Source organism: Eretmochelys imbricata, chromosome 5 (genome assembly GCF_965152235.1).
Source record: "Eretmochelys imbricata isolate rEreImb1 chromosome 5, rEreImb1.hap1, whole genome shotgun sequence".
In the NCBI taxonomy this organism is placed as follows: Eukaryota; Metazoa; Chordata; order Testudines; family Cheloniidae; genus Eretmochelys; species Eretmochelys imbricata.
Genome location: NC_135576.1, coordinates 119124897 through 119150413, shown reverse-complemented (window position 1 = coordinate 119150413; position 25517 = coordinate 119124897). Strand labels below are relative to the sequence as shown.

General features: G+C 45.5%; 2 protein-coding genes across 2 annotated transcripts in view; one reads left to right on the top strand and one right to left on the bottom strand.

Moving 5' to 3' along the window:
* The window catches only part of LOC144265408 (atrial natriuretic peptide receptor 2-like), a 38379-nt gene extending 29920 nt beyond the window's left edge, over positions 1-8459 (top strand). The window contains exons 19-23 of the mRNA XM_077818049.1: positions 952-1091; positions 2248-2400; positions 4235-4333; positions 6863-6954; positions 8298-8459. Of these exons, the coding sequence (XP_077674175.1) occupies positions 952-1091; positions 2248-2400; positions 4235-4333; positions 6863-6954; positions 8298-8459 (646 nt within the window). The remainder of the gene's footprint in view (positions 1-951; positions 1092-2247; positions 2401-4234; positions 4334-6862; positions 6955-8297) is intronic.
* A 12572-nt stretch (positions 8460-21031) lies between these two features.
* On the bottom strand, positions 21032-21739 carry TMEM215 (transmembrane protein 215). Its single transcript, XM_077816480.1, has one exon. The coding sequence runs from the start codon at positions 21737-21739 to the stop codon at positions 21032-21034; it is 708 nt and encodes a 235-aa protein (XP_077672606.1).
* Positions 21740-25517: the final 3778 nt, after the last annotated feature.

Here is a 25517-nt window from a genome sequence, read left to right as displayed (position 1 = left end):
GGGTGGATTTAGGACTATAACTTACCTGCACAAAACAATTGTGGTCAAGTCACTTTTAGAGAGGAGGCAAATAATGTCCATGAAACACAAACATTAAACTTTTTATTTGAGTGAGACCATAATGGACGTTTGCGAATTTCCACCTGTGGAAAGGAGTGCTGTTAAAATGCAGTGGATAAAACCTTTGTTCCAGGCACATAATTTCTGTCAAAGCTGTGATCACTGGTGGAAAAATGGCAAAATTTTCCTCAGGGCAAATTTGTGAATTTCTATGAAAGGTCACAAAATTGCCCTTTTTATGTTAAAATGAATGAAGTGGAAAGTGAGACTATCACATGGCTGGAAGTCTAACACTCGGTAATACATCACCTCTAGCAGTTAAAAGAAATATTTAGTGCCCAAGTAAAGACATCAGGATTGGTCCCTAAGGTGGAAAAACAATACATACATCAAACATGTTTTTACAGACTTTATTTGGCTTTCGCCATTGAACAGCATGGTAAAAGGTACAGAGGTGAGTCGCTGTCCAACAATTTAAAGAGCCAGCTGCTCAATCCATGACAGAGGTAGGATATTACATCCACTTTTTCTTGTGTGCATAGTCTAAAACCAAGGACCTTTTATCCACAAATGAAAAATTGTCTGCTCCGTTGGAAAGTGAAGCTGACTTAGTTTTATCCGGTCTTTGGTACTGAAGGGATCTCTTCTCAGCCCAAGCAAATGTTTTAAAGAGGAAGATCCCCAGCCAGAAAGAGAGACTTCAAAACAAACTGAAAAAACAAATTCAGGGATGGGTTGTGGTTGTGGTGGGGTCAATACCTCCAGCTGAGAAAATAGTACTGCATGGGAAGATGTGTCATTGTGTTCATGTTTAACCAGAACACCTGACTGGATGGTGTTTAGCCAAAAACCTGACTGGACAGTGTTTGTTCTCTTGTTGTGCCTTACCAGTGACATTGTTGGCTTCACTCAGCTATCCAGCACCAGCACACCTTACCAAGTAGTGGACTTCTTAAACAAACTCTACACTACCTTTGATGAAATCATAGACAACTATGATGTCTACAAGGTGGAGACGATAGGAGATGCCTGTAAGTTCCCTGTGCTGTGGGCAAGTGGGGATTTCATAAGAGGCTTAGGAGAAGAAGGGCTCAAAGCATAAGAATAACCAGTCCAGGGGATATGAATAGCTCATTACCACATTAAGGACCAGAATAATTACATTCTGAGAGGGGAGAGTCCTAACACTGCCCTAATGAAGACGGTTCATTTCCCCCCCTACATGTTCATAGTATTCCATTAAACTCAATGAAAGGAGAGAAGTAGGTGGAGATGAACAAATCCTTCTGTGTTTGATTTCTGTGCCCTGCAGGGTCCAGTCTTAGATGTTGGCAACAGACCAATCGTGGCTGGTTCACTTGATGGCTTGCGCTTTACAGAAATGTGTGACTCTCAGATGAACCAATGCCAGCAACCCATCCCATCCCCACACCTTCTGCCCAAGACTCCTTCTCCTAAATGTTATCATTGCTGTCTTCTCAAGCAGGGAGTGGTAGCCTTATCCTCCTTCCGACTCTGTATGGGGCTGGAGGCTCTCTCTCTGGGTTCTTTCCCCCATTTTGTAGGTTTGCAAGGGGTGGCTGCCACTAAAACTACTCTTGCACCAAATCCTCCAGGATTTTGGGGGCAATGGATTCTGAACCCTTCAATGTTAATGGTAGTGATGAAACGCCTCTTGCTGCAGCAGCTGTTGCACACGTTAGGGATCCCAAGCATCTTAGCTATCATTTGGTTTCTAGAGTACTCAAATGGATTCCCTAGCCAGAGAGCTAGTCTATAGACTATCTCTGCCTTTGCTGCTCAGTGTAGGAGCCAGTTTCAGAAGGAATGGGGGAAGACTCCTGAGGGATTTGTGGTTCCTTGCCATTTCCTGGTGACACGCACCTTAAGCTAGAAGAGCTGATACCCTTCATGAGGCCCTGTGCCCCTTCTCCAGAGTCCTTGAATGTGGGGAAGGGTAAGAGGGAAGTGCAAAGTTTTGCACAGCTCTAGAAATTAACCACTCAAAATATTGTACTGTGTTTCCTGTCCTGGATTTGTTTCTGGAGGTCTTTGCGCTAAACTCAGAACTAGCCCAGTGTGTGAAAGGGAAATAGCATTTTTTAGCTAAGGCCAGCATCCTTCTAGCAAATGCCTGCTTAAAATGACTCGTGTTGAAGGCTGATGAGGCTGTATTTTTGTTTTGAGACATGGTAGTGTCGGGGGTACCCAAAGAGAATGGTATTCGTCACGCTAGTGAAATAGCAAGTATGGCTCTAGACCTGGTGGCCGTGTGCAAGACATTTAGGATTCCGCACAAACCCAACACCCAGCTAAAGATACGAGCAGGAATCCACTCAGGTATGTGGGTAGGCTGCCATCTGGCAAATGTTTGTAATAGCATCTTGTCTATGTAAAGAGTGAGCTGAATTTTCAGCCATGGGCTGAGCATCCCATTTAACGTTCATAGCCCCAGGTAGCTGCAGTATCACCTTATCCTGAGAATCCAAGATCCTGTGACAAGGCAGTTACTGCTGAGTGGCAACTGCTGAGTTTTAAAGGGCCCTCACCATCCCTCTGACATGGATGCTTTTGCAAAGAGTGCCCCACCAACCAGACTGGGTGGAGCAGATCCACACTTGTGCCTCACAGAAGGAGAGAGAAAGCTGATGCTAATACAGGCTGGGGATGGTAATTCTGTTGCCATTGCTAGTCCCAGTTAGTTGTTCGTGATCCCAAAAGAGCGTTTTCTCACATCCTTGACTCAGCCCCCACACTTACGCTTTCTCTGCTCCCTGATCTGGGTCACCATCTGATTTTCCGACTCATCCACATGCCTGGTTGGCAATACGGAGTCTGGATTAGACCAGCACACATGTTGTGATGCTCAGCACTGTGGCATGCGGCCCCAACAAGACCATTAGCCCTTGTTATCTCAACAGCAGAGCAAACTCTTCTCATTTTAAAGCAGAATGGGCTGACATCACAGACCCAAAGCTAAGATTCAATGGAGATGCCTAGGAATAGAAAGCTCCTCAGCTATTGTCAGCAATATATGAGCTTGGTTCCTGCTCTTGCTTTTCCAGCTGCTTAGTGTGTGCAGGGCCAGCCTAAAGTATTTTTTGTGGGGCCTAGTTTGAACAGATCCTGTGGAGACCCTGTCATGGGTCCACTTACCACAGTGGCACCTCCTCACAGGGACTAGCTCCGCCAGCCAGTATGCCCTCTCCTTATGGTGTCTCTCCCGTCGTTGTCTCAGCTTGCAGATCCCCCTCAATCCAAGTACTGCAGAGTCCTCTTCATGACTCGGCTCTCTGGCCACGTCACCGTCCATGTTTCCCCTTTCCGGGCGGAAGTATCTCTGTCAGTAGTCCAGCCACTTCCCCAGTGGCGAGTGGTGGGGACTCAGGCCCACCCACTACTCCGGGTCCCAGCCCAGGGACCCTGTCAATGGCAACCACATGCTGCATCTCCTCAACTCCCCTTATGACTGCTATGCTTTCCTGGGCCTCTTCCCCTGGCCCCCAGCACCTGCTCTGCCCTCAGGGCCTTCAGGCACTGCTCCATCCAGGTACTAGCACTCCTTCCTCTAACTAGGAACACAATCTTCCCTCCTTGAGCTCCAGATAGTTACACACCCTGCTCTGCTCCCTGGCCCTTCTTATATAGGCCTGCTGGGCCTGGATTGGCTGCTCCTCACAGCCTCCCTCCTATTGGCCACTTCCTCACGCAGCCTCCCTCGGCCTCTTTTAACCCCTTACATGCCAGTGTAGGGCAGACACTCCATCAAAGACCCATCTAGCTCTCTGCTCACCTATGACCAGGCCCTCCTCCCCACACCTTTCTATGTACCCATAGCAACTCCTGCCTGCCTGTGATCCCTCCATCCCAGCCCTCCCCTCTTATGAGGCTCTTGGGCTTCTGGTGACTCACCTACATAGACCTGGAAGTCAGTAGTGGAGCTGAAGCACAACTTGTCAAATGCAGGGGATGGTTAGGATAGTATCGGCATTTATACCTTGTTATGGTGCAATGCAACCAGACAGGACCGCAAATTGGGAACTGGGGACACTGGACCAGAGCTGTGTGTGGTGCTGGGCCCTGTGCAACCACGGAGATTACATAAGCCTAAGGGCCATTCTGAGTGTGAGTTAAAAACATCTCCCAGAATAGTTGGCTTTCTTTTCTTCAATAGGGCCAGTCGTAGCTGGAGTCGTTGGAACCAAAATGCCCCGGTACTGCTTGTTTGGAGACACTGTCAACACAGCTTCCAGGATGGAGTCCACCAGTGAGGGTAAAGAACAGCCAAATGCTGGGGCAATGCTTAGCACATTTTAATGAGTTGTGGAAGGCTGAGTTCTGAGTCCAACCCTGGCTTAAGTGGGTGCAACTCCCAACCTCAGGAGGCTTTTGACTTGAGGGCTCAATTGTGCAGCCAAGATCCACACACGAAGAGGGGAATGTACATGCATGGCTTTCCCCTCTTGTGAAAAAGGGGGCTCCACTGCCTTGTGACAGCCTCCCCTCTTCCTCCAGGCCCAAGAGAGGGGTCTCCAAGGGTCCAGAGTTCCTTAGGAGATGGGGCAGGCTGCAATCAGGCCCCGGAGCAGCACAGGATTAGCAGGGAATGTTCATTGTTCCTCCTTCCCTGCACTCAGCGGAGCTATAGAAGAACTATAATATGTTCCATGGCCCACCCTCCTCAGTGTAACTTCCCTTTAAATGTGGAGTCTAGGAGACTGCTAGTGACTGCAGAAAGTTTGACAGCCTGGCTCCATTGGAGCTGCACCCCCAGTCAGTGGAGGTGGGGGCAGTGTGTTGCATGGGGAAGCAAACCCTATTGTCCAGCAGAATGATTAGGGAGAAATCTTCATGAGAAAATCTTCAGGAAGAGTTCTTCTTCGGCTCCTCCCAGGGACTGACGGGGACCCGAGTTTGGTTAGCAAGCTTTATCTTTAGCCGAGCTGATAATTAAAAGCTCAGGATCTGAAATTTGATTTGATCTGAGCTCCAGGGGCCAGAAAAAGCTGAATGAGCCAAAACTGGGCTTTTTTTTTTAGACATATATTTGTTCCTCTAATCCATAAGAGAAAGAAGGTTACATAGTTTGTTGGATGGGGCTACAATGCTTTTCAAATGTATTAAAACAGGGCAATTTTTCAATATGTTTTAAAGGGCTGTTCCGCTCTGAAAAGTGACTCTCAAAATTGTCATGATGGGGTTTAATATGTCCATTGTGCCTTACTGATTCCATATCAAATTTGACCAATTTTCAAATTGAAAGTGTATTTCCTCCCCCATCCTAACTGCTGGCATTGCAAACTCCACTTGTGGGTCTGAGAGTCAGGCTGGGTTCTTTCCTTCTCACTCATCATCACTAGTCTGAAGACTCTGCAGAACAAATTATGCCCTCAGTGACATCTGTTCACCCCCATCGTCCTCAACTCATGCTCTCAGTTATGTGTGCAACCTCATTAGCCTTCTGTCAACCTCCCAGTCTGCTCCCTTCCTCTTCTCCCTTTGCACTCTCCTGAAGTGAACTCATTTGATACCATAGCCTCAGCTAAAACTTTTATGCTGATGATTCCCAAATCTTTTCCTCCATCCCTCACATTTCATCTTCTCTTCAGTCATGTATCTCTGCTTATCTCTCACCTCTCCTTCTGGATGTCTTATCAACACTTCTAACACAGTGTGCTATGAAAAAGCTTATCTTATAACCTTAATTCTCTCCTCTTTCCATGCTTCTTTTGAAATATTCATCTGAGGATTTCAAATAGCTTTACATACTGTAGATAACTAACCCGGAGGACCTCACAGTGATAGGTTAAAAGTATTAACTTCAGTGAAATCCAGAGTTTCCATCCTGTGTGGACATAACATTTGTTTCTGTCCCAAATCAGGATGAAATGTCAAAATATCAAAACTTTTTGTGGGACAAATAGTTCAGAAAATTTTTCATCTGGAAATTATGGAAACCTTTTATTTCAGCATTTTTCAATCTAAATTAAATGTTCTGAGATTTCTGAATCAAAATGCTGTGGAAAATGTTGATGTTAAGGAAACTGCTTTTTCTGTCAAAAAATCGTTCAGTGGAAACCCCCCCCCCAGCTCACGAATCATCCCCATTTTTACAAAAAAGTAAATTAAGTATCTTGTCCCACAGAGAATTAGTAGCAGAAATGGGAATAGAACCCATGAGTCCTGGCTCCCAGTCTCCTGCAATGGATGAGACAATAAGCATTTTGCATGAGTATAAATCCTTCCTTGGTTAAAGAAAAGATCATGTTGCCAGAATAATTCAGTAGAAGTATTTATACAGTTACAGGAAATGGCACCTTCCCTCTCTCTTTATTTATTTATAGGCTTGGAGGCAGTGGGTGGGTGGAAATTTCTCTTAGCTTTAGTCTTTGTTCAAAAGTGAGTACACGGAGAAGGCAGTGGCTGTTCAGTGGCCACTGGCTAAAACTCCATATGGATTTCTTCCATGTGAGATAAAAGGGTCAGTTGTCAAGCAACTCCAGCCAGGCAGCTATAAAGAGCCGAAAAGTAATATCGGATACAGGATGTGATGTGAAGTGTTTGTTGACAGTCACATACGTGTCCTGAGATGGCCTACAAAGAGACCAAGGACCTTTTGGTTCATCTGTGAGCATTTAAAATAACATGGTAGTGACAGCCAAGAAATGAAAAGAGGTAGGTGTCAATTCAATAATAATGACGCAGCCTGGGGGGCAGATGGAAGTTTAGTCGCTATTCATTGCTGGCTATGTCTTCAGTGGATAAATGGTTACAATAATATGGCAATTTCTCCCCCATCCAGCTCTTAAAATACAATGCAGTTCAAATACATACCAGCTGTTGGAGCATATTGGAGAGTACATATTAGTGTGTCGTGGGAATTTGCAAGTCAAGGTAAATAGGCAGCATTTGTGCTCAGCTTTTCAGAGGGGGAAAGTGTGAACTGTCTTCCTGAACACCGTTGTTTTAACCCTTCATACCCTCCTCTCTCAGGGAAGGGCTTTACTGAGTCTGAGCGGTGCCTCCAGCTGAAGGGGCCTGGATGGAGTTCCATGGGAGGATCACTTGGAGGAGTTTGCTCAAGGGTGACATAAGCTGCTCCCAGGCCCAGCCAACTCCGGGAGCGAGGGCCCAAACATGGGATCCACACTCAGATTCACAGCTTGGCAAGCCACCCTGCTTGACTGCTTAAAATCAAACACGAGACTTTAAAATAGCGATAAACAATAAATGAACACAAACTTTGTGTTTGGAATCTGTCAATCCTAATGGCCCACATTTTGGGAAGTAATTTCATTCTCGGTGGGATTTTTTTCTTTGTGGTGAAAATGGACCTTGAATAATCACAACATTTGGGAGGAATCTGAAGCCAGACCTCACACTGAATGTTGCACGCAGCATCTCTCGCTCTGTAAGGGGCTGATAGAAAACTTGGCCCTGGACTTTGAAGGGTGTGAAATCTAGAACCCATTTTTTCATTTTGGGTCCCTATCTGTCTGGCTCATTGTCCTGCCATGTGAAGCATGCAGGTCAATGCCGAAGCGTCACACAGTTTTGCTTTGTGAAAACAATTTATTTCCATGGCCACTCTCTGAAACAGTCGCATGCCTATCTACACCACATGTACAACTGAATCCGGGGACCCAGTTACCACACAATTTCCCACTGACCCAATGACAACACAATTACAGTTTGTACTGTGGGTAGGACCTCACTATGTTGTAACCATGTCTCACAACCAGATTAAAGCTCTGGCCTGACCTTAGGACTTTAGCTAAGGCTTTGACCTCAGTAATGGAATATGGTAAAAACACAATTAGATCCAATCCACACTATAGATTGTTGTTGTCTTGTAAGTGGGTCAGGAGAAAAAATTGTGATAATGGCATCGCCTGATTCATTTGTATTTGTATTTGTAGTGTTGACAGACCCATAATTAAAATTAGTGAAACTTTATCAGAGATGAAGTGTTTTTTCCATCATTAATAGACGCAGTAGGAGTGGCTAGAGCACTTGTCTGGGACTCAGGGGATCTGAGTTCTATTTCTAGCTCTGCCATAGGCTGCTGGGGGATCTTGGCAAGTCATTTTGTCTCTCCATGCCTCAGTTTCCCTTTCTGTAGAATGAGGTAATGATACTGACCTCCTTTATAAAGCATGTTGAGATCTACTAATGAAAAGCACTATATAAGAGCAAGGTGGTATTATTATTACATCTTGACTTACTTTCCTCCTTAGGGGAAAGGAGACATGGTAACATACTGGCTAGAAGGAAAGCAGAATACTGCCATCCAGAAGAGAGCACCCATCACTACCACAGCCTCTCAAGACCCTGATGGAACTACTTTTAGTTTGATTCCAGGAGTCTTGCCCAATGATCCTCTCTCAAGCCCAGCTTAAAGGGCATGGATAGATGTTTCGTTGTTCCAGTTTCTCCTTGTTTTCAGTCTTTTAGATCTACCTGCCAAACTTCTCATGTGATCCAGAAGGGCCTGAGATCTTTGAAAGCTTCCATTGCCATGCCACGCCTAGAGGCAAAGCAAGAAATAGATGCTGCTCCCCCATAGCCTATCTGGATGCAAGGACAGTCATTAATCATAGCTCTCTCCCTTAGTCTGACGGGAACAAAAATAAAGAAGTAAAACAAATCACTGGCGACGACAAATGTGTGGATACCCAAGGAATTAAATGGATTCTTCTGTGTCACCAGCTATCCAGAGACCGGGATCAGACCTGTACAGCTGTCACTTAGGTTTTGGGGGGGAAAGCCCTGCAAACAGCCCCCATTATCAGACTTGGCACAAGCAGCAGGCTGGAGATGTCAGCATATTAACTCCTCTCGTGGTGAGAAGGCGAAAGGGGAGGCCGTGCTATTTAGTGCCCAGGGTGGTGATAAGCCTCATGGGATTAATTTGTTTAACGTTTTGAAAGAGGGATTGAAATGTGGACTTTGCTAGAACTGAAGGCCAGGTAGAGTAGGAGGGAACAATCTGGCCTAGTGGATAAAGCATTGGACTAAAAGAACTCAGGGGGTCTGGTTTCTTGTCATTAGCCATTGGAGTGACTTTGGGTAAATCAGTTCACCTGTCTGTGCCTCGGTTTCCCCATCTGTAAAGCATGGATGATACTAACCTCCTTTGTAAAGTGCTTTAGGATCTAGGGATGAAAAGAGCTGGGAATTATTGAATAGGAGAAAGACTGTTTAAACAGTTCATGTCTTAGGCTGCTGTAGGCCCTCTCTGGAATGCTGGTCTGACACGCTTGGGTCAAAATCCACACCCCGAGCAACACAGTTATACCGACCTAACCCCTTGTGTGGACAGTGCTGTGTTGACATAGAGAGTTTCTCCCGTTGACATAGCTACCACCTCTCTAAGCCAATGGGAGAAGCTTTCCCATTGTCATAGGTCGTGTCTTCACTAAGCGCTACCGTGGCACATCTGCGTTGCTGCTGCGCTGTAAGTGTAGAGAAGCCCGAAGAGGAAACGCTATAAATCTCCATGTTTGCTGGTGGTGATGGGTTTATGTGAGTGGCTTCTCACTCAAGCTCCGTCAGAGGTTATTTTCTCTGAATGCAAAGTACGCCGAACCCTGTGTGCTGTATGCTGTTTGGGACGCTGCAGTTTTTCTTTTTTCCAGATGGCAGATTTATTTAAAATGGCAGCAGATTTTCTCTCGGTCAGGGCTATTAGGCCTTAGAAAAGTTTCACCGGTGTAATTAAATTTATTCCAAATCAGTCTAGATACACCAGTGCAAAACCCTACAGAAAGTGGACTTAAACCAGTGTACATCCATTTAGATTAATTTACTGGCTCATGCCCCCATGTAATGAGCATATTTTTATATTAAATATGTACTGTGTGATCACTGAGATTAAAGTTAAAAGGTATTGCTGATACTGAAATCCCTTATTTAATTGGAAAGCACATGCAATAGGAATAGCAACTGGCTTTACTGGATGAGATTACAATCTACAGTCTGACTAAATTCCATTTTTTAAAGTCTATTTTTCCATTTATCTAAACTTTAAATGTTAAATTTGCATATGTTCCAAATGTTATAATATAACCACCAATAAACTCAAACTCCAAGTCAACCACAGCATTGTAACATCCTTCAGCACATTGAGTTCCTCTGCTGGTCAGCTAAACCCCCAGTGATCATAGAATCATAGAATATCAGGGTTGGAAGGGACCTCAGGAGGTCATCTAGTCCAACCCCCTGCTCAAAGCAGGACCGATCCCCAATTAAATCATCCCAGCCAGGGCTTTGTCAAGCCTGACCTTAAAAACTTCTAGGGAAGGAGATTCCACCACCTCCCTAGGTAACCCATTCCAGTGTTTCACCACCCTCCTAGTGAAAAAGTTTTTCCTAATATCCAACCTAAACCTCCCCCACTGCAACTTGAGACCATTACTCCTCGTTCTGTCATCTGCTACCACTGAGAACAGTCTAGATCCATCCTCTTTGGAACCCCCTTTCAGGTAGTTGAAAGCAGCTATCAAATCCCCCCTCATTCTTCTTTTCCGCATACAGAATATAAAAAAAGAGGAGCTAACAGCCATACCAAATTGAATACCATGTATGTTCCTGAAACACTTTGATCTACACCATTGCATCACGCATTATATATCTGGCATTACACTGTCACTGAATTAACAGTCATTTTTCAAACATATTAAAAATTGGTTTTAGAAATGACAGAAAGGGACAGATCACAGGCCTTTTAGGAAATGTGAATTTGTTATCATTCGCTCTATCTATTGCATAGTCATTTGTAGAAAAGTTGCAATTGTTGCTCATCTATGTTATGCTAATGTAGACTGCTAGGATTAAAGGACATTATAATGAACATTTTCTGAGTCCAGGTTATTCTAAATATAAGTCAGTGGTATGAGCATTTTAGTTTTGTAAAATGTTTGTGTGACAGTGCTTAGGAAAATTCTTGAACTGACGGCCGTGGCTATTGAGGGCATATCTTTGGATCTGGTCCAAAGCCTAATGAAGTTAATGAGAGTTATGGTGTCTTCATGAAGGCTTTGGATTGGGCTGTTTACTTGCAGAAGAAGATGATCATGGACAACACCACTGTAAGCATCCCTCTGTTGCTTTGTCAATGGCTCTCACCGCTATCTTGGATGGACCATCTCTGCAGTGATAGTTTTCCATAGCTCGTTGAATGTCTGGTGAGACGTCTAGAAAGGCTTTGATTAGTATCAATTGTGCTGATGGCATCTTGATTAGCAAAAAGAAAAGGAGTACTTGTGGCACCTTAGAGACTAACCAATTTATTTGAGCATAAGCTTTCGTGAGCTAGTTTTGCAAATACAGACTAACACGGCTGCTACTCTGAAACCTATCTTGATTAGTGTCATTTATGCAAATGGATCTGGTGAAGTGGGTATTTGTCTATTGTGAAATGAATGTACAGTACTATGCGAAATACAAGTTGCAGTGTTCTCAGATGATTTGGCAGGTACACGGGGTTTACAGACATACCTTGATAACAATGTTTAATGGATCTGGCCAAAACTGCATTGCCACCTAGCTCCCCTCACCGCCCTCAAAAGATCTGTTTTATTATCATGACTGACAGGTCTCAAATGCACATTCACAGAGTTCATGGAAACAACACTCCAACCCTCCCAACACTCCAACCCAAACAACACTCCACACTCCAACCCTCCCCCAGGTAGCCTGCTAACAATGACTTATCTGGGACCCATGAAGCCTCACCCAGTGTAAGGCTCTGCCCCTGAGGCCCAATTGGTGGAGTCCCAGAGCAGTTGACTGGCGCTGCTTAAACCAGCAGCAGGAACAGGCTGCTGTCTGAACAAGTGGGCTCGCCTCACCCCACACTTCCTGGTCTTGCTGCTCGATTTCCTGGCATCCAGACCCGGCTTGACTTGTGATTCCTGACCTCCAGTTTGTCGCCTGCCTCTGACCCCCTGATATCCTGAGCTGTCCTGTCTCTGGTTCCCAACTTGTGGTTCTGATCTCCAGTTTGTCTCTTGCTTTTGATCTTCCGAGCTCCTGACTCTTGACTCCTGTCTCATGACTGTGGACTCTGCCTCCAACTACTAGGCCTGGCTGCTCATGACCCTGTTGTAACATTCAATCTTATATGAGACCACATTTTTATTGGAAGTTACATAGGACCCAGTCCTGCAGGGTGCTGAGCAACTAATGGAGCTGCTGAGCACTCAAGCCAATTAAAAATTAATTAGGCAGCAGCATGATGCCTTGTGGGATCTATCCTGCTTTGGGATGATCTGGTTGAAAATGTTACATTCAGCATTTTACAAAATTGCGGAAAATCATACTATAAACTCATAGGGCCCCGATCCTGCAAACACGTAAAAACTTGGGTAGATTCATGCACACATGAAGTAGTTCTATTTAGGATTGGTTGTAACAATGAAAATTTTCCACAAAAAAAATGTAAACAAAAATAAAAGTTTTTGTATTTCTTAAAAAGTCATTGCAAACCACGCAAAATTTTTCATTGCAAACCACGCAAACCTAGCTCTATTTCCATTGAGTTAAATAGGGCTGAACACATGAGTAAAGTTACTGCAAGAAAAAGTCAGGGTAATTCAATTACAGCTTTCACCAAAGAGCTAACATCTCCTGTGCAAGATGATTCACACCACCAGATAGTATAGCCATAGGACTTGATCCAGTTCCCACTCAACTCAATGGCTAATGTCCCACTGGCTGCAGTAGTGCAGGTAGGGCTGATGAGAGGGAGGACAATTGTACCAGGCCCCAAGCTCAGGGAGGCCCTCTAAACATCTGTAACTGAGGTGAAATGGGAGGGGTGGGGCCCTAGTGAATGTCATGTACCAGGGCCCCAAATTTCTCTCAAAGGCCCTGGGACCAGTGTGACCAATCAGAACTCAAATTACCAAGCAATCACCAGGATATGAGACTCTGTAAAGCTCTGAAGAGCTAAGTGCTCTCCTATGACACAGATCTGTGAACAATCAGCTGGTGCAGAAGCTTTTGTGTAGAAAGGGGATACAATAGATGTTACACTTATGTAGATTGGTGATATTTTCCTCCTCTTTTTTAAAATATCTATTCCGTCTTTAAATTTGAAAGTAGTAGTGGATAGTGAGTATTTCCAGTGTTAGGGCCTGATCCTGAGAGGGGTGGAGTACCCCCTGCAAGGTGCTCAGCACCCTCCACACTCTCTCCCAAGTGGGAGGTGAAGGTGCTCCATTGTTACTGGGGGCTCTCAGCCCTTCACAGGATTGGGCCCTCAGTGTTTGCAGTCATAGGAAAACAGCATATGTGGACAACAAGAATACCACTCTGTTTTTATGAAGTGTTGATATTCTGGTTACTATTTATTACAATTTCATTTCAATACAGGCTATGTACAGGTAATGATGCACACAGGCATCGGAAATCAATAGGATGATACAAAGCTGAAAAAGAATTACAAAATTATGTAATATTTAACTAAACTGTCTGACTGCCAAAGACTGGATGGAACAATCAAACTATAAAATAATCACCAATGTTGTAACTTTATTGGTAAGTCAATTTTCCAGGTTTAGTAGTTCCCAGAGTTTATTCAGTCAAACCTAACACTGGGAAAACTTTCTTTTTTTCTTGAAACGGAGCACCTAGCTTCCACTGAAGACTTGGTAGCAACTACCTAACATTTAAGGTTGTGTTTATATTTTCTAGAGGTACTATGAAATCAAAGATTAGCTCCTGGGATATGTAGGTAGACCTAGCCTAGAGCGCCTCCCCAGCAGATCTGCAGCTCTCAAACTAAGGAGGCTGAAGCAGCTGCTCAGGAGGAAGGGACCCAATGTCAAGAGCCTTCCAACCATTCTGGGACACTTTACAGAGCCAGACTGAACCTGATTATGCAGTACAAGTCCGATCCTGCTCTCATACTATTCCATGGTAATACTCCCATTGGCTTCAATCATGCAGGACGGACCCCCATTTCTGTGTGGATAGCTCCTGAGACAGGAGTCAGTGGGCTTTCCCTACATGGACAGCCAGAAGGTCAGACCTGAGGTGCTATGCAGATCACTCACTCGCTCCCTCCCCAGTAACTTCCTGGTCACTATCAGTCCTTGCCTCAGAACCTTTTCTCAGCATACCTTTCGGGGGGCAGGGCATCCTTTACATCTGGCAGAGCTAAGGACCGGCAGCCCTACATTGGTTGTTTTGTAAATAGCTGCTTCCTTCCTTCCAGCTATCCCAGTACGCTTGCCTCCTATGTTTTCCCTTTCTTCTCCCTGAGCAACTGGCCCGAACTGACACCCCTGGCATGAGCTTTGATCCCTAGGTTTAAAACAAATAATCAAATGCACTTTTTCTCCTCGGAGTTATAAATCAATTCAAAACAGCTGTGTGAGTTTGGTTGGCTTGAAAGCCCTGAGCAGCAAAATGCTTTGTAAAGCCACAAGGCTCTAGAAGAAGGAGTATCAGTGCAGGCTGTTCCATAAGTGTATCAAGGGGTTGGGGTTTTTTTTACAGATTAAGTTTTGACACTGAATTAAAGCATAGGAATCCATTTGCTGTATTTATGAGTTCTGAAAAACAAAATGTCTTCACCCCTGAATTTTAAAAAGAATTTGGTTTCTTGTGTGTTTTTGCATCGGGTGCTTCATGATGCACCAGTTGTTGGCTTAGAGACTGATCCTAGAGGTGCTGAGCACCCCCAATTTCAGTTTACTTAAATGGGAGTAAGGAAGAGGCACACTTTCTGCGGATCAGATGCATATTTTACATTCAATCTGTGATGTATTAACCCTTCCTGTCACCCTGGGAATAGATGAAAAATGGGGCCTGCCCCAGCCAATTCTACCTAAGGGCAAAAAGAAAGGCCTTGCCCCGGCCCAGAAAGGCATACGGATGCTGCTGAATCTGGCAAAGAGATAGAAAGTATACACAAAAATACACTGACTGGAGTGGAACACAATGAAACCGACACAATGAAAATAGAAAAAATGATGAAGCCGTGTATCCCTTTCTTTCACTTAGTGGATGGACGTTGCCCCTATTTATGCTTGCTCCAGGTTTTGGCCCACCTGGACAGTACATTAAAGGCCAGATTTTCAAAGAGCTCAGTTCCCATTCAGGCCCCTAAATCAAGTGGCCAGGTTTTCCAAAACCTTCAGCAGCTCCCAGTGTTCTCAATGGGGCAATGTGGGGATTGGTTTTCCGAGGAATTGCTGGGCGCTAAGCACTTTAGAAGATCTTGAGTGAAATCTTGGCCCCACTGAAGAAAACAGGAGTCTTGCCATTGGCTTCAGTGAGGCCAGTATTTCACCGCTGGTTATAATAGTACAGTCCTGCAGCCTTTAAATTCCACAGGTCTTGCAGGAGATATTCTGCCTAACAAGGCATATGCTGTTGAATAACATTTGAATTCCTACAAGGAGATTCTCCTTTCCTAAATGACAAGTGGGGTTTTAAAGCACCAGGAGTGTTGCGATGAATTCTGGATGTGTATTTAAACTTCCCCAAATCTTGGGGGAGTTCAGATCTAAGGGGTGGGGTAGTGTTATCTGAGCCCATCTCTAATGAATGTCACTGTGTTGCATCATATGACCCTGGTCTTACAAACAGATGCATCAGTGTAGACCCTTACACTTGTATGGAACATCCCTGAAGTCAATGGGACTCTATGCAAGCATAAAGGTCTGTGAGTGCATCTGACAGCAGAATCAGGCCAATACCCATAACCTTCAGAGCTTGCTCCTCAGTGTGTTACCTTCTGTGCATTTAAAAACAAAGGGAGCTAGAATCCACTTGGCTGGTAAAGGAAATGTAGTTCTGTCTCCTCTGCATTCTACGGGGCTGACAGACTCAGGGTAACCTCAGGCATCACTAGAAAAAACATCGCCTCTGAATATCATAAATAAATCCTGGACTGGATTTTTGCACTCGTTGAAAATGGATGCAGAATGCAAGAGCATCCTGGTGTCATAATCCCATGGGAAAGACAAGTAACAAACATCAACACAACATATATCTGTCCCCATGGGAACTCCATGTACAGTGTCTGCAGATTAGAATCAGATTAGAAATATGAGGCATGTGACAAAAACCCCACGCAGGGAGTTGAGACAATACTTTCTAAAAAAAAGTCCTATTACATTTGATAGAAAACCCTTCTTTTAAAGCACTGATATTAGCAACTTGAAAACCCCTTTACAGCTGGGAGGACAAAGCTGGATCATTTCAGGCCAATGGTTTCTATCAACACGATGTAGCTCAAGCTTAGTAACATGGCGTGGAGGCGACTTCAGTGATTACTGAAGGTGCTCAACCCTAACAAATGGTGCTCAGTACCTCATAAAATCCGGCCCCTAATGAGGCATGGTTATGACCATTTTGAAAACGAGACCTAAAGTGACTTAATTACTGATCATAATTTATCTATTTATTTTGATTGTTAGTTAGTATTTGTGATTAAAATGTCCATAGGAGCATCGCTGTGAATAATGACAGAACAAGGAGTAATGGTCTCAAATTGCAGCGGGGGAGGTTTAGGTTGGATATTAGGAAAAGCTGTTTCACTAGGAGGGTGGTGAAGCACTGGAATGGGTTACCTAGGGAGGTAGTGGAATCTCCTTCCTTAGAGGTTTTTAAGGTCAGGCTTGACAAAGCCCTGGCTGGGATAATTTAGTTGGGGATTGGTCCTGCTTTGAGCAGGGGGTTGGACTTAGACTCCTGAGGTCTCTTCCATCCCTAATCTTCTATGATTCTATGATGCTTCACACACATGGAAAATACAAAGCCCATGCTCCAAGGAGTGACCATCTCAACCAGAGTGATGATTTATATCACCGTCTCAATTAGGCTGATGATGTAGGGACAGATTCTGCCACCCCGACATTGAGTAGTCCCTTATTCTATGAGTAGTCAGCTAGAAATCACTGGGGCTGTTCACAAACTAAGGTGTCACTCAACATGAGTAAGTGTCAGAAACTGGTCCTTAATGTAATAAGCCAAATTAGACTGCTCAAAACAAAGGCGTGGGATGAGGGAAGGAGAAGAAATTACATTAACAAACAAAAACAAAAATCACCAAGGGAAAGGGAAAAGTGCCATTGGGACAACATCATATTTCTATAAAACTCAGATCAGTTGTATGGATCCAGTCCTGAGCAGGACTCAGCACTGTCACCACTGAAGTCAACTTGGAGCGAAGGGCGCTCAGCACTTGCTAGGATCAGGCCACACATTGTGTTTTTGTTTCCTTTGTTTGCTTTCTAGACAATGATGAGGTGAAAATGCAATTACACTTGAGCAGAGACTAGAAAATTAATAGAGAATTATGGCTGCTGAAAAGGTTTCCTGGTTTTCTGTTAAAGAAACTGCATTTTTTTTTTTGTAATGTAATCTGTGTGGATAAAAATGCTGCAAACAAACAAAATAAAATAAAATAAAGCAACACTTCAGACTATATAATGAACACAGTTGATTTGTGCATCACTTTTACATTACTTCAGAAAAAAATAATACCCATCAGTGCAGAAGTTACAATAAATGCTACAATAAAAATTAGATTTTATAAATCTTAAAAATCTGTCTTGAGTGCTTTATCACCTGATCTCTACAAAGACAATTTGCCTATGCTCTGCTTGTCTTGTGTGTAAACAGAGGGCTTTAATCTCCAGGATTATCAGTTTGGCGCTTTTCATGGACACTAAGGGCTTGAACCAAAGCTTACCAAAGTCAGTGGAAAGGGTCACAGTCAGTCCAATGAGTTTTGGATCAGACCCTAGAGACACTTTTTTTTTAAATGGCCAATTTATCCCTGATTTCACTCTATTCCGTTAATTAAAAGTAATACTGAACATGGGAAAAGGAAAGATTCTCAAGTAGAGAGATTTCAGAGAAGGTTTGTCCATATTCCTTTGGTTTCAAATTCCTATTTGTGCTTATGTTAAATGACCTATAAATACTCTTTAAACTTAACATGTAAAATCCTGGACCCATTGACTTCAATGGAGCCAGGATTCCATATAATCTTCACTATTTTTAACATTCAATTTTTTAAAATTGTGAGTAACTTTCACTGCCATAAAAATCTGCTTTCATTAATGAAAAAGCAAAACCCTGAGGTCTAACAGTATGAATGGAATATAGTTCATGACTCAGAGTTGCTTGATTGCATATTATATCTTTGTCATGCCATTTGCCATTAGAATTTATTGCCTAGCCTTATGAGAGACCTTTCTAATATGTTTCAAATGTGTGGTTTGGCAGACAGCATTTAAACCTAAGCAAAAAAAAACATTCAACCTCTTCTTCATACATATTTGCAGAACTGTCCTAATCGGTGTTCTGCATGGGCTACTTATTTGCTACCAAACACAATGCAAAAGGTTGTTTACATTGTAGTCTCTACAATTCAGGACTCAGTTATCTGAGAGGTTGCCTTTCTGCTGCTGGGCCTGATCTCAAGTGGTGCTAAGCACCTCTTGCACTATATTGAACATCCTCAACTACCACTGATGGGGGCTGAAGGCACTCAGAATGCCATATTCTGCACCATGGGAGTCAGTTGGATTTTAGCTATTGACTTTAATGGGAGCAGGATCTGGCTTTCAGCACCATCCAGGAGATGCTCAGCACCTTGCAAGATCAGGCCCTATATTCTGTTATGGTGATTAAGATCTCTTGAGCTATTCTTGGAGACAATCCCTGGAATGTCTTTGTCTAGGGCTGGAAGTTGAACATATTCAGTTGAGGGTCTCTCTCTGTGGGACTCATTTACTCTGACAAAAGCTCGAGTTTTGCAAATATGAGTCCCTGAACTACACACCACAGCAGCAAGACCTATGGTGTATTAATATTAACTGGCTGTACTTGACTGAGACTAACCTGCATTTGTTTTATTTGTTTGAATAGCACCCAGATGCCACAGCAATGGGCAATCTGTGAAAAATCAGTACATAAATGTGTAAATAAAATAAACAATGTTACGTTTAGTGCACCAGAGAGAAGCAGAGAATGCCCATGCTGGGAAATCTTCCGAAACCTCCCTTTGGCAATCTCCTTTGAGCTGGTTGTCTGTAACAATTTGAGAGCAGTTTCCAAATGGATGGACCCTCAGGATGCCTGAGGTTTCCTTTCATTTTCCAAATAATTGCACAGACATAATGAGGAGTTGTTCAGCTTTCAATCTCTCAGTGGAAAATTCCAGAGCAGTTTCTGCAGAATATTCCCAGGGTCCTGTTAGCCAGGGATGGCTTCTTTTTACACTGGTAGGTCAATAAGTCTGTCTGGTGCAAATTATGGTTTATTAAAAATAACTAAAGCAAGAACTGTTATTAAGACTTCCAACAGGGCAAGACTTTTTAGAGCGGTTGTTGAGCATTTTGTTATGGAAATCAAGGCTTTGTCTGTGAAATGCTAACAAATTATTTTATGCTTCAGCAAACATTTTTTTCTAAAAGTTTAACCCTTAGATTGGCTGTATAGACTACATGTATATATATATATATATATTATATCTATACTATCTCATATGGTAATATACACGTTAGAATATGTGTAATCTGTAGTACGTTTATGTAATTTGTATTATATATGTGTGTGCAGTCTGCAGGTTCTGAAGGGTTAACCACTATGCTTTCACATCAGTCAGGTCATGGTTCCAGTATTATGCATCTGTGATCAGTGAACTAGTTAACAAAACATACCGCATGGTTGTGGAAAAATCATGCCAACCATATTTCTCTAGTCTCCCCCACCTTAAAAATGGCTTTCATAATATTGAATAAAATATCATTATTCAAGATCCATAGATAAACATCTGGAGTTTTTGAAAAGGTATGTGAGGATGACACTTCATAGAATATCAGGGTTGGAAGGGACCTCAGGAAGTCATCTAGTCCAACCCCCTGCTCAAAGCAGGACCAATCCCCAATTTTTGCCCCAGATCCCAAATGGCCCCCTCAAAGACTGAACTCACAACCTGGGTTTAGCAGGCCAATGCTCAAACCACTGAGCTATCCCTCCCCCGCAAAGAGCCTGATCCAGCTTCTGTTACAGCCAATAGGAGTCTGTTGACTTCAGTGGGAGTTGGATCAGGCCCTAAATCTCCAAGTGATTATATGTATATATATATATATAATCTCCCAAATCCAGTTACCCCTGCTGCTAAGTCTCTGCAATGATTTTATCAATATCTTGTTATAAAGTACAGCTGTAAGTGCCACGCCTATTAGAAAGACTTTGGTGGATTCATTAACAAATAAGAATGAAGCAAAATAGCCGAACACTTGTACCTTTGATATGACTGCTGGTAGATTTGCCTTCAAAAATTCTCTCTATCCTAGTCCCCTTCCTCGACTCAGGAGGCTTGCAGGGTAATAGCCTACAATGTTGCTCTTTGATTTCCTAAAACAAGGTCATGTAAAATCTAATAAGAGCGGAAAACTGAAGTCAGTTTTTGCCTGCCTGAAGACTGATTGAACTGAAAAGCTTTTCTGAAAGCTTAACATCAGACAGGCAACTAATTCAACTGCATGTTGGCTTCTATCAATTCCTTCAGAAATAAAGGAAGTGACACTATTCCTAAGATCCACTCATCCATATTGCATGTTATTTTACACAGGGAGCTCCAGACTTTTGATTCTTGCCTTGATTTTAGCTGACAGTCAATGCCTTCATCTTGCCAACTTGTCCAAGAGCTGGGGTCTTGGGAGAGAGGGTGTCTAGACAAAATATTCAGCACTGACATTTTTTTAAAAAATCAAAATCGATTTTCACAAAGAAGAAGGAGTTCTTAGCCTTAAACATGCTTATTTACTTACAGAAAGTATTTCAGGCACAAAAGGTTTGAGCATCAGTCACATACCAGGTTACATTTGTAATAGTATGAGGAGTGTTCCATGCAGTGCAATCAGCTACTTTTCCCTATTAAGAGCTGAAAGACGTAGAGTCTGTAAAAATACATAGAGATATATAAAATGTGCATCATTCAAACTATAGTCTCATGGTCCGAGCTGACTCTAGTAGGGTTTATATAACAACAATATCTGTCGTAAGGGCTATTCTCGTTGTAGGAACAGACAATTATACTGTCTTTTGGAGCCACAAAAATGTTGTCCTCTGTGTCAGGGCAGGCAACACTGTCCCAGGGAGGAGAACTCTTCTTTTCCAAGGCACTGTAAGTGGGACCCTCTCCCACTAGCACGTTCCCTGGCATCTCCGTGGAGCAGGTCTCCAGGTATCTCAGCATCTCCTCCTGGTCCACCCTTTTGATCAGGCTCTTGCATTCTCCCGTGGTGGTGGTGGTTGTGGTGGTGGTGCAGATGGACACAGAGTCCTCTCCCTTCGGCACTTTCCTGTCCTTCAGGTATGCCTTCTTGGCTAGCTCATCGCAGCTGCTTTTGCCCGATTCCAGATCCGAGGGCGTTCTCAGCAGCTCCACCACTTCCTTGTCTTTCGCCTTCTTGCTGCAGGGTCGCTTGTTGTCAGGCCATTTGGTGCAGCCATCTGTTTTCCTCGTTAGTGCAATGGCAGCGATGCCCGGCAAGCAAATAGCAGGTCCTATTGCCAGGAGGGGGATGTCTCCCAGGGTCTCCCCTTTCATCCCAGAAACGGTAAACATGAAGCCAAAAACAAGGAAGACGCTGACCAAAGCCACCACTAGTCCCGTCCTAGGGTTAATGTCGTCTGGTCTCATGGCTCCTCACACCATGCAGATCATCCGACCGCTCTCCTTCAAAGGCAGTGCAAAGCTGATGAGGCTTATGAGCCTGCCTTTGAGAGCTTTCCTCTGGAGGGATTTGCTGCAATAAACACACAATTAAAAAGTTTCCATAAAAAACCAAAAGCAGATCCTATTTCTCTCGCCACCGTCTTCCCGGGAGAAATGGGTCAATGGGGAAATCCCATGCAGTCCCCCTAAAAATATCCCAGCGCTTCTGCCAGGCAGGGCTGGCTGGCTTCCCCCGAGTGAGGATGCTGCACCAGGCTAAAAGGGCTCGTTGTAATCTTACCCGGACAGTCCCGTGGGCCTCTGAGGCTCTTTTTTGGATCCTAGGCCAGATCAACCAAGAGGAGATGCATTAAGAGCAATTGTAGTGCATAAAAAACCGAAGCAGTGAGTTATAGGGCATATGTGCGTGCATGCCAGAGACAGAGGGGGATGGACTTAGATCCTGGAAAGAGACAGAGACTCCGGGCTTCTAGTGTTACAGCCGATGAAAGAAAAGCCCAGGAACGGGCTAAGGACTGGGAGAAATGGGTCAGGAAATAGAAGTCTCCCAGGAGCTTCCATCACATGGGTATGGGAGGGTGCTTACTAGCCCCTCAGGGGAGTTCATAAATCAGCGGAGTTGTACCGCAATGAGCAGGTGCTCATCGGCAAGGAAAACACTGCGAATTCCTCCCAAAGCTTTGCTTTTCCAAAGGGGGGAGCCGGGCTGTCCGCGGGTGCCACGATCCCGTTGAGAGAGAGATGATCGCTGCCCTTTCCGAGCCAACGCACCCACAATGGGGCAGCGGACGGGCATGTGACCTTTGCAGCCTGCTAGCCGCGCGGCGCCCTGGGCACCCTGAGCTCGCGCTCCTGTGTCCCTTCAAGTTCCCACCGGGAGGGTGTCCCTGCAAATTCCCACTGTGTGTGTGTGTGTGTGTGTGTGTGCGTGTGTGTCCCTGCAAATTCCCACTGTGTGTGTGTGTGTCCCTGCAAATTCCCACTTGGGGGGCGGGGGGGTGTCCATGCAAATGCCCACTGGGTTGTGTGTGTGTGTGTGTCCCTGCAAATTCCCACTGGAGGGGGGAATCCCTGCAAATGCCCACTGGGTTGTGTGTTTGTGTGTCTCTGCAAATTCCCACTGGCGGTGGGGGGGGGGGGTTCCTGCAAGTTCCCACTAGAGGGGTGTGTGTGTGGGTGAGACCCTGCAAATTCCCACTAGAGTCTGGGAGCTTTGCTTGAGTAGGATTCCCCCCTCCCCCAGCCTGTTTCATTAAGTGCAGCTCAAGATCCGAGATTCCCCCCCAAGCTGGTTAGTTTTCAAACCAACGAGCAGCGAGCGACGGCAGGAGCCAAGGGGTCGCTCCGCTGCCCTCCACGTGTCCCCCTCGCCCCCACCCAGAGGTTAGGTGCTGCCCGCCCGCGGGCTCAGGGGGGTGGCAAACGCGCCGGAGGGAGGGAGGGAGCGGGAGACGAAGGACAGCCCGCCCCGCACGCCTCTCTCCCCGGGAAGCGCTGCCTCGTGGCACTGCTGGGGTGGGAGCCCCAGCTCAGCGACCCGAAATGCAGCCGGGGAATCCCGCCTGCCCAGCCAGCGGGGCGGCCCGGGGCGCTGCCCGGCCCCCGCCGCCGCGAGACCGGCTCAGCGGCAGGGCAGCGGCGCGGGGCGCAGCCCCGGAGCCCCAGCGCAGGTGTGTCAGTGACAAGGCGCGTGCCTGCCCCTCCCCCCCCCCCCGGCCCCGCGCGCCCTGCGCGTGCAGGGCTCACCTCCGCCAGGTGCCCCGGCCATGGCAGAGACTGAGGTCTGGTGCAGCGCTCAGCGCAGGCTGCCTGCGGGGGGAACTGGGGGAGGGAAGGGACGGGACGAAGGTATGCGCTGAGGGGGGAGTTGGGGCTGTACCCCCCACCACCCCCCGAATTCCATCCTCAGTCTCCTCTGAAGCATGAACCCCCCCACAAAGAAAATGGGGGAGGGGCACTTGCTTCAGCCCTGTGCCAAGGGGTATGAGAGAGGCAAGGGGGATGCGCTGGTATCTTCCCTTGGACCAATTTGATGGAGAGAGAGAGAGGGAGAAGCTTTCCAGCCCCACAGAGCTCTTCAGCTCTGCCCCCTCTCCCCACCAGCACAGACAATGGAGGCTCTAGTCCCAGAGGCACCCTTAGTCACTTTCCCTGGGGGCGTCCCGCCTGCCTGTGGGGGGCTGGCTCCTGCCTGCTTTGGTGGGTGGCTCAGAACTCTGCAAAACACAGCCAAGTGGGGCCAGGGGAGCTACCAGTACAATAGGCAGTGATCCCAATGAGCTCCTGATACAGCCTGGCTGTGGGATCCCCCCTCCCTCCGTGCTGACCCACTTCTGTCAAGGGAGCCCCCTGAGGAATTCATGGGACTGGGGGGGTCCAACCGGGCAGTCTTTACTTGGGTACAACGGCCTGGGACCTCCGTGGCCTTTAATGTACTGGCTTTGGCAACAGTTGTGCCTCCTTATGCTGCTAGAACTAGATTGGCATTAATATTGTTCGATCATGCTGCGAGGCCAGCCTGACTTTGCTGCATAGATGCACCATCTCAGCTTCCAGGCTGGTGCCACAATGGCTGGGCATATCTCCCTCCCACCACCCCCATGGCTGAGTGAACCTCCTTCCCTGAAAACGCCTGGTGTGATTTTGCAAAAGCACACAGCACTGACTGAACACTGATCCCATGACAATCAGTGGGAGTCTTGCCGTGGACTTCAATGGGAGCAGATACTGTGTCAAGGCTGAAGGCTTTTGAAAAGCCCACCCAGCGGTATGATTATTTGTCGCTCGCTCTCCCCCACCCTCACTTGCTCATTTTCACCAGGCTGGGGAGAGTCCCTTTTCAACTGGGTGTTCCAGTTGAAAACCAGACACCTGGCAACTCTAGGTGGATGAGACAAACAAGAAGGTGGGGGTGGGGAGGACAGGACAAGATAAAACAAGATAAAAGGCTGATTTTTGGCCCACACAAGCTTATGGCTGCTGTGCTTAGCCAGGCTGTAGTAGGAACCGCAACTCACCACCTGCCCAGCCATTATCAGATGGCAGTCTTCTCTACGTACTGTGACATAGGGCCATAAAGAAAGTAGTACTTGGTAAGAAATGACTTGGAGTTTGTCTGGCGTGCAAAGGGCAGCATGGGAGAAAGCATGAAAGTGCTTGTAAGAAATGTGGACAAATGCGGGATTGGGCTAGTATCACTGGCAGAGCAAAGGTTGGCAGTGCTAAGCTAATAGGATAGATAGCTCAGGCCTAAACTGTGGCTGTCTTTGAAGGCTAGGACGAGAAGGTTGTGTATGATGCATTAGAAGAGGGGGACTCAGTGGAAAGACTTGAAGAGGGATTAACATAGCAAGGGTGGAAGATGATAGTGGCAGCAGCATTTTGAATTGAATTGACAGGGGCAGATTTTCAGATATCGAGGTCAGGCAGGAAGATATCAATGTATTCAAAGCGTAAGATGATTAGGACTTACACAGTGTGGGTAGAGCTGAAAGAAAGGCTCCTGGAGATGTGTATGAAGAAACAAAATTTAGACACTACCTGGATATGAGTCAACAGTGTGCCCTTGTTGCCAAGAAGGCTAACGGCATATTGGTCTGCACTAGTAGGAGCATTGCCAGCAGATAGAGGGGAATAATCACTTCCCTCAATTTGACACTGGTGAGGCCACATCTGGATAGTGAGTCCAGTTTTGGGCCCCCCACTACAGAAAGGCTGTGGACAAATTGGAGAAAGTCCAGCG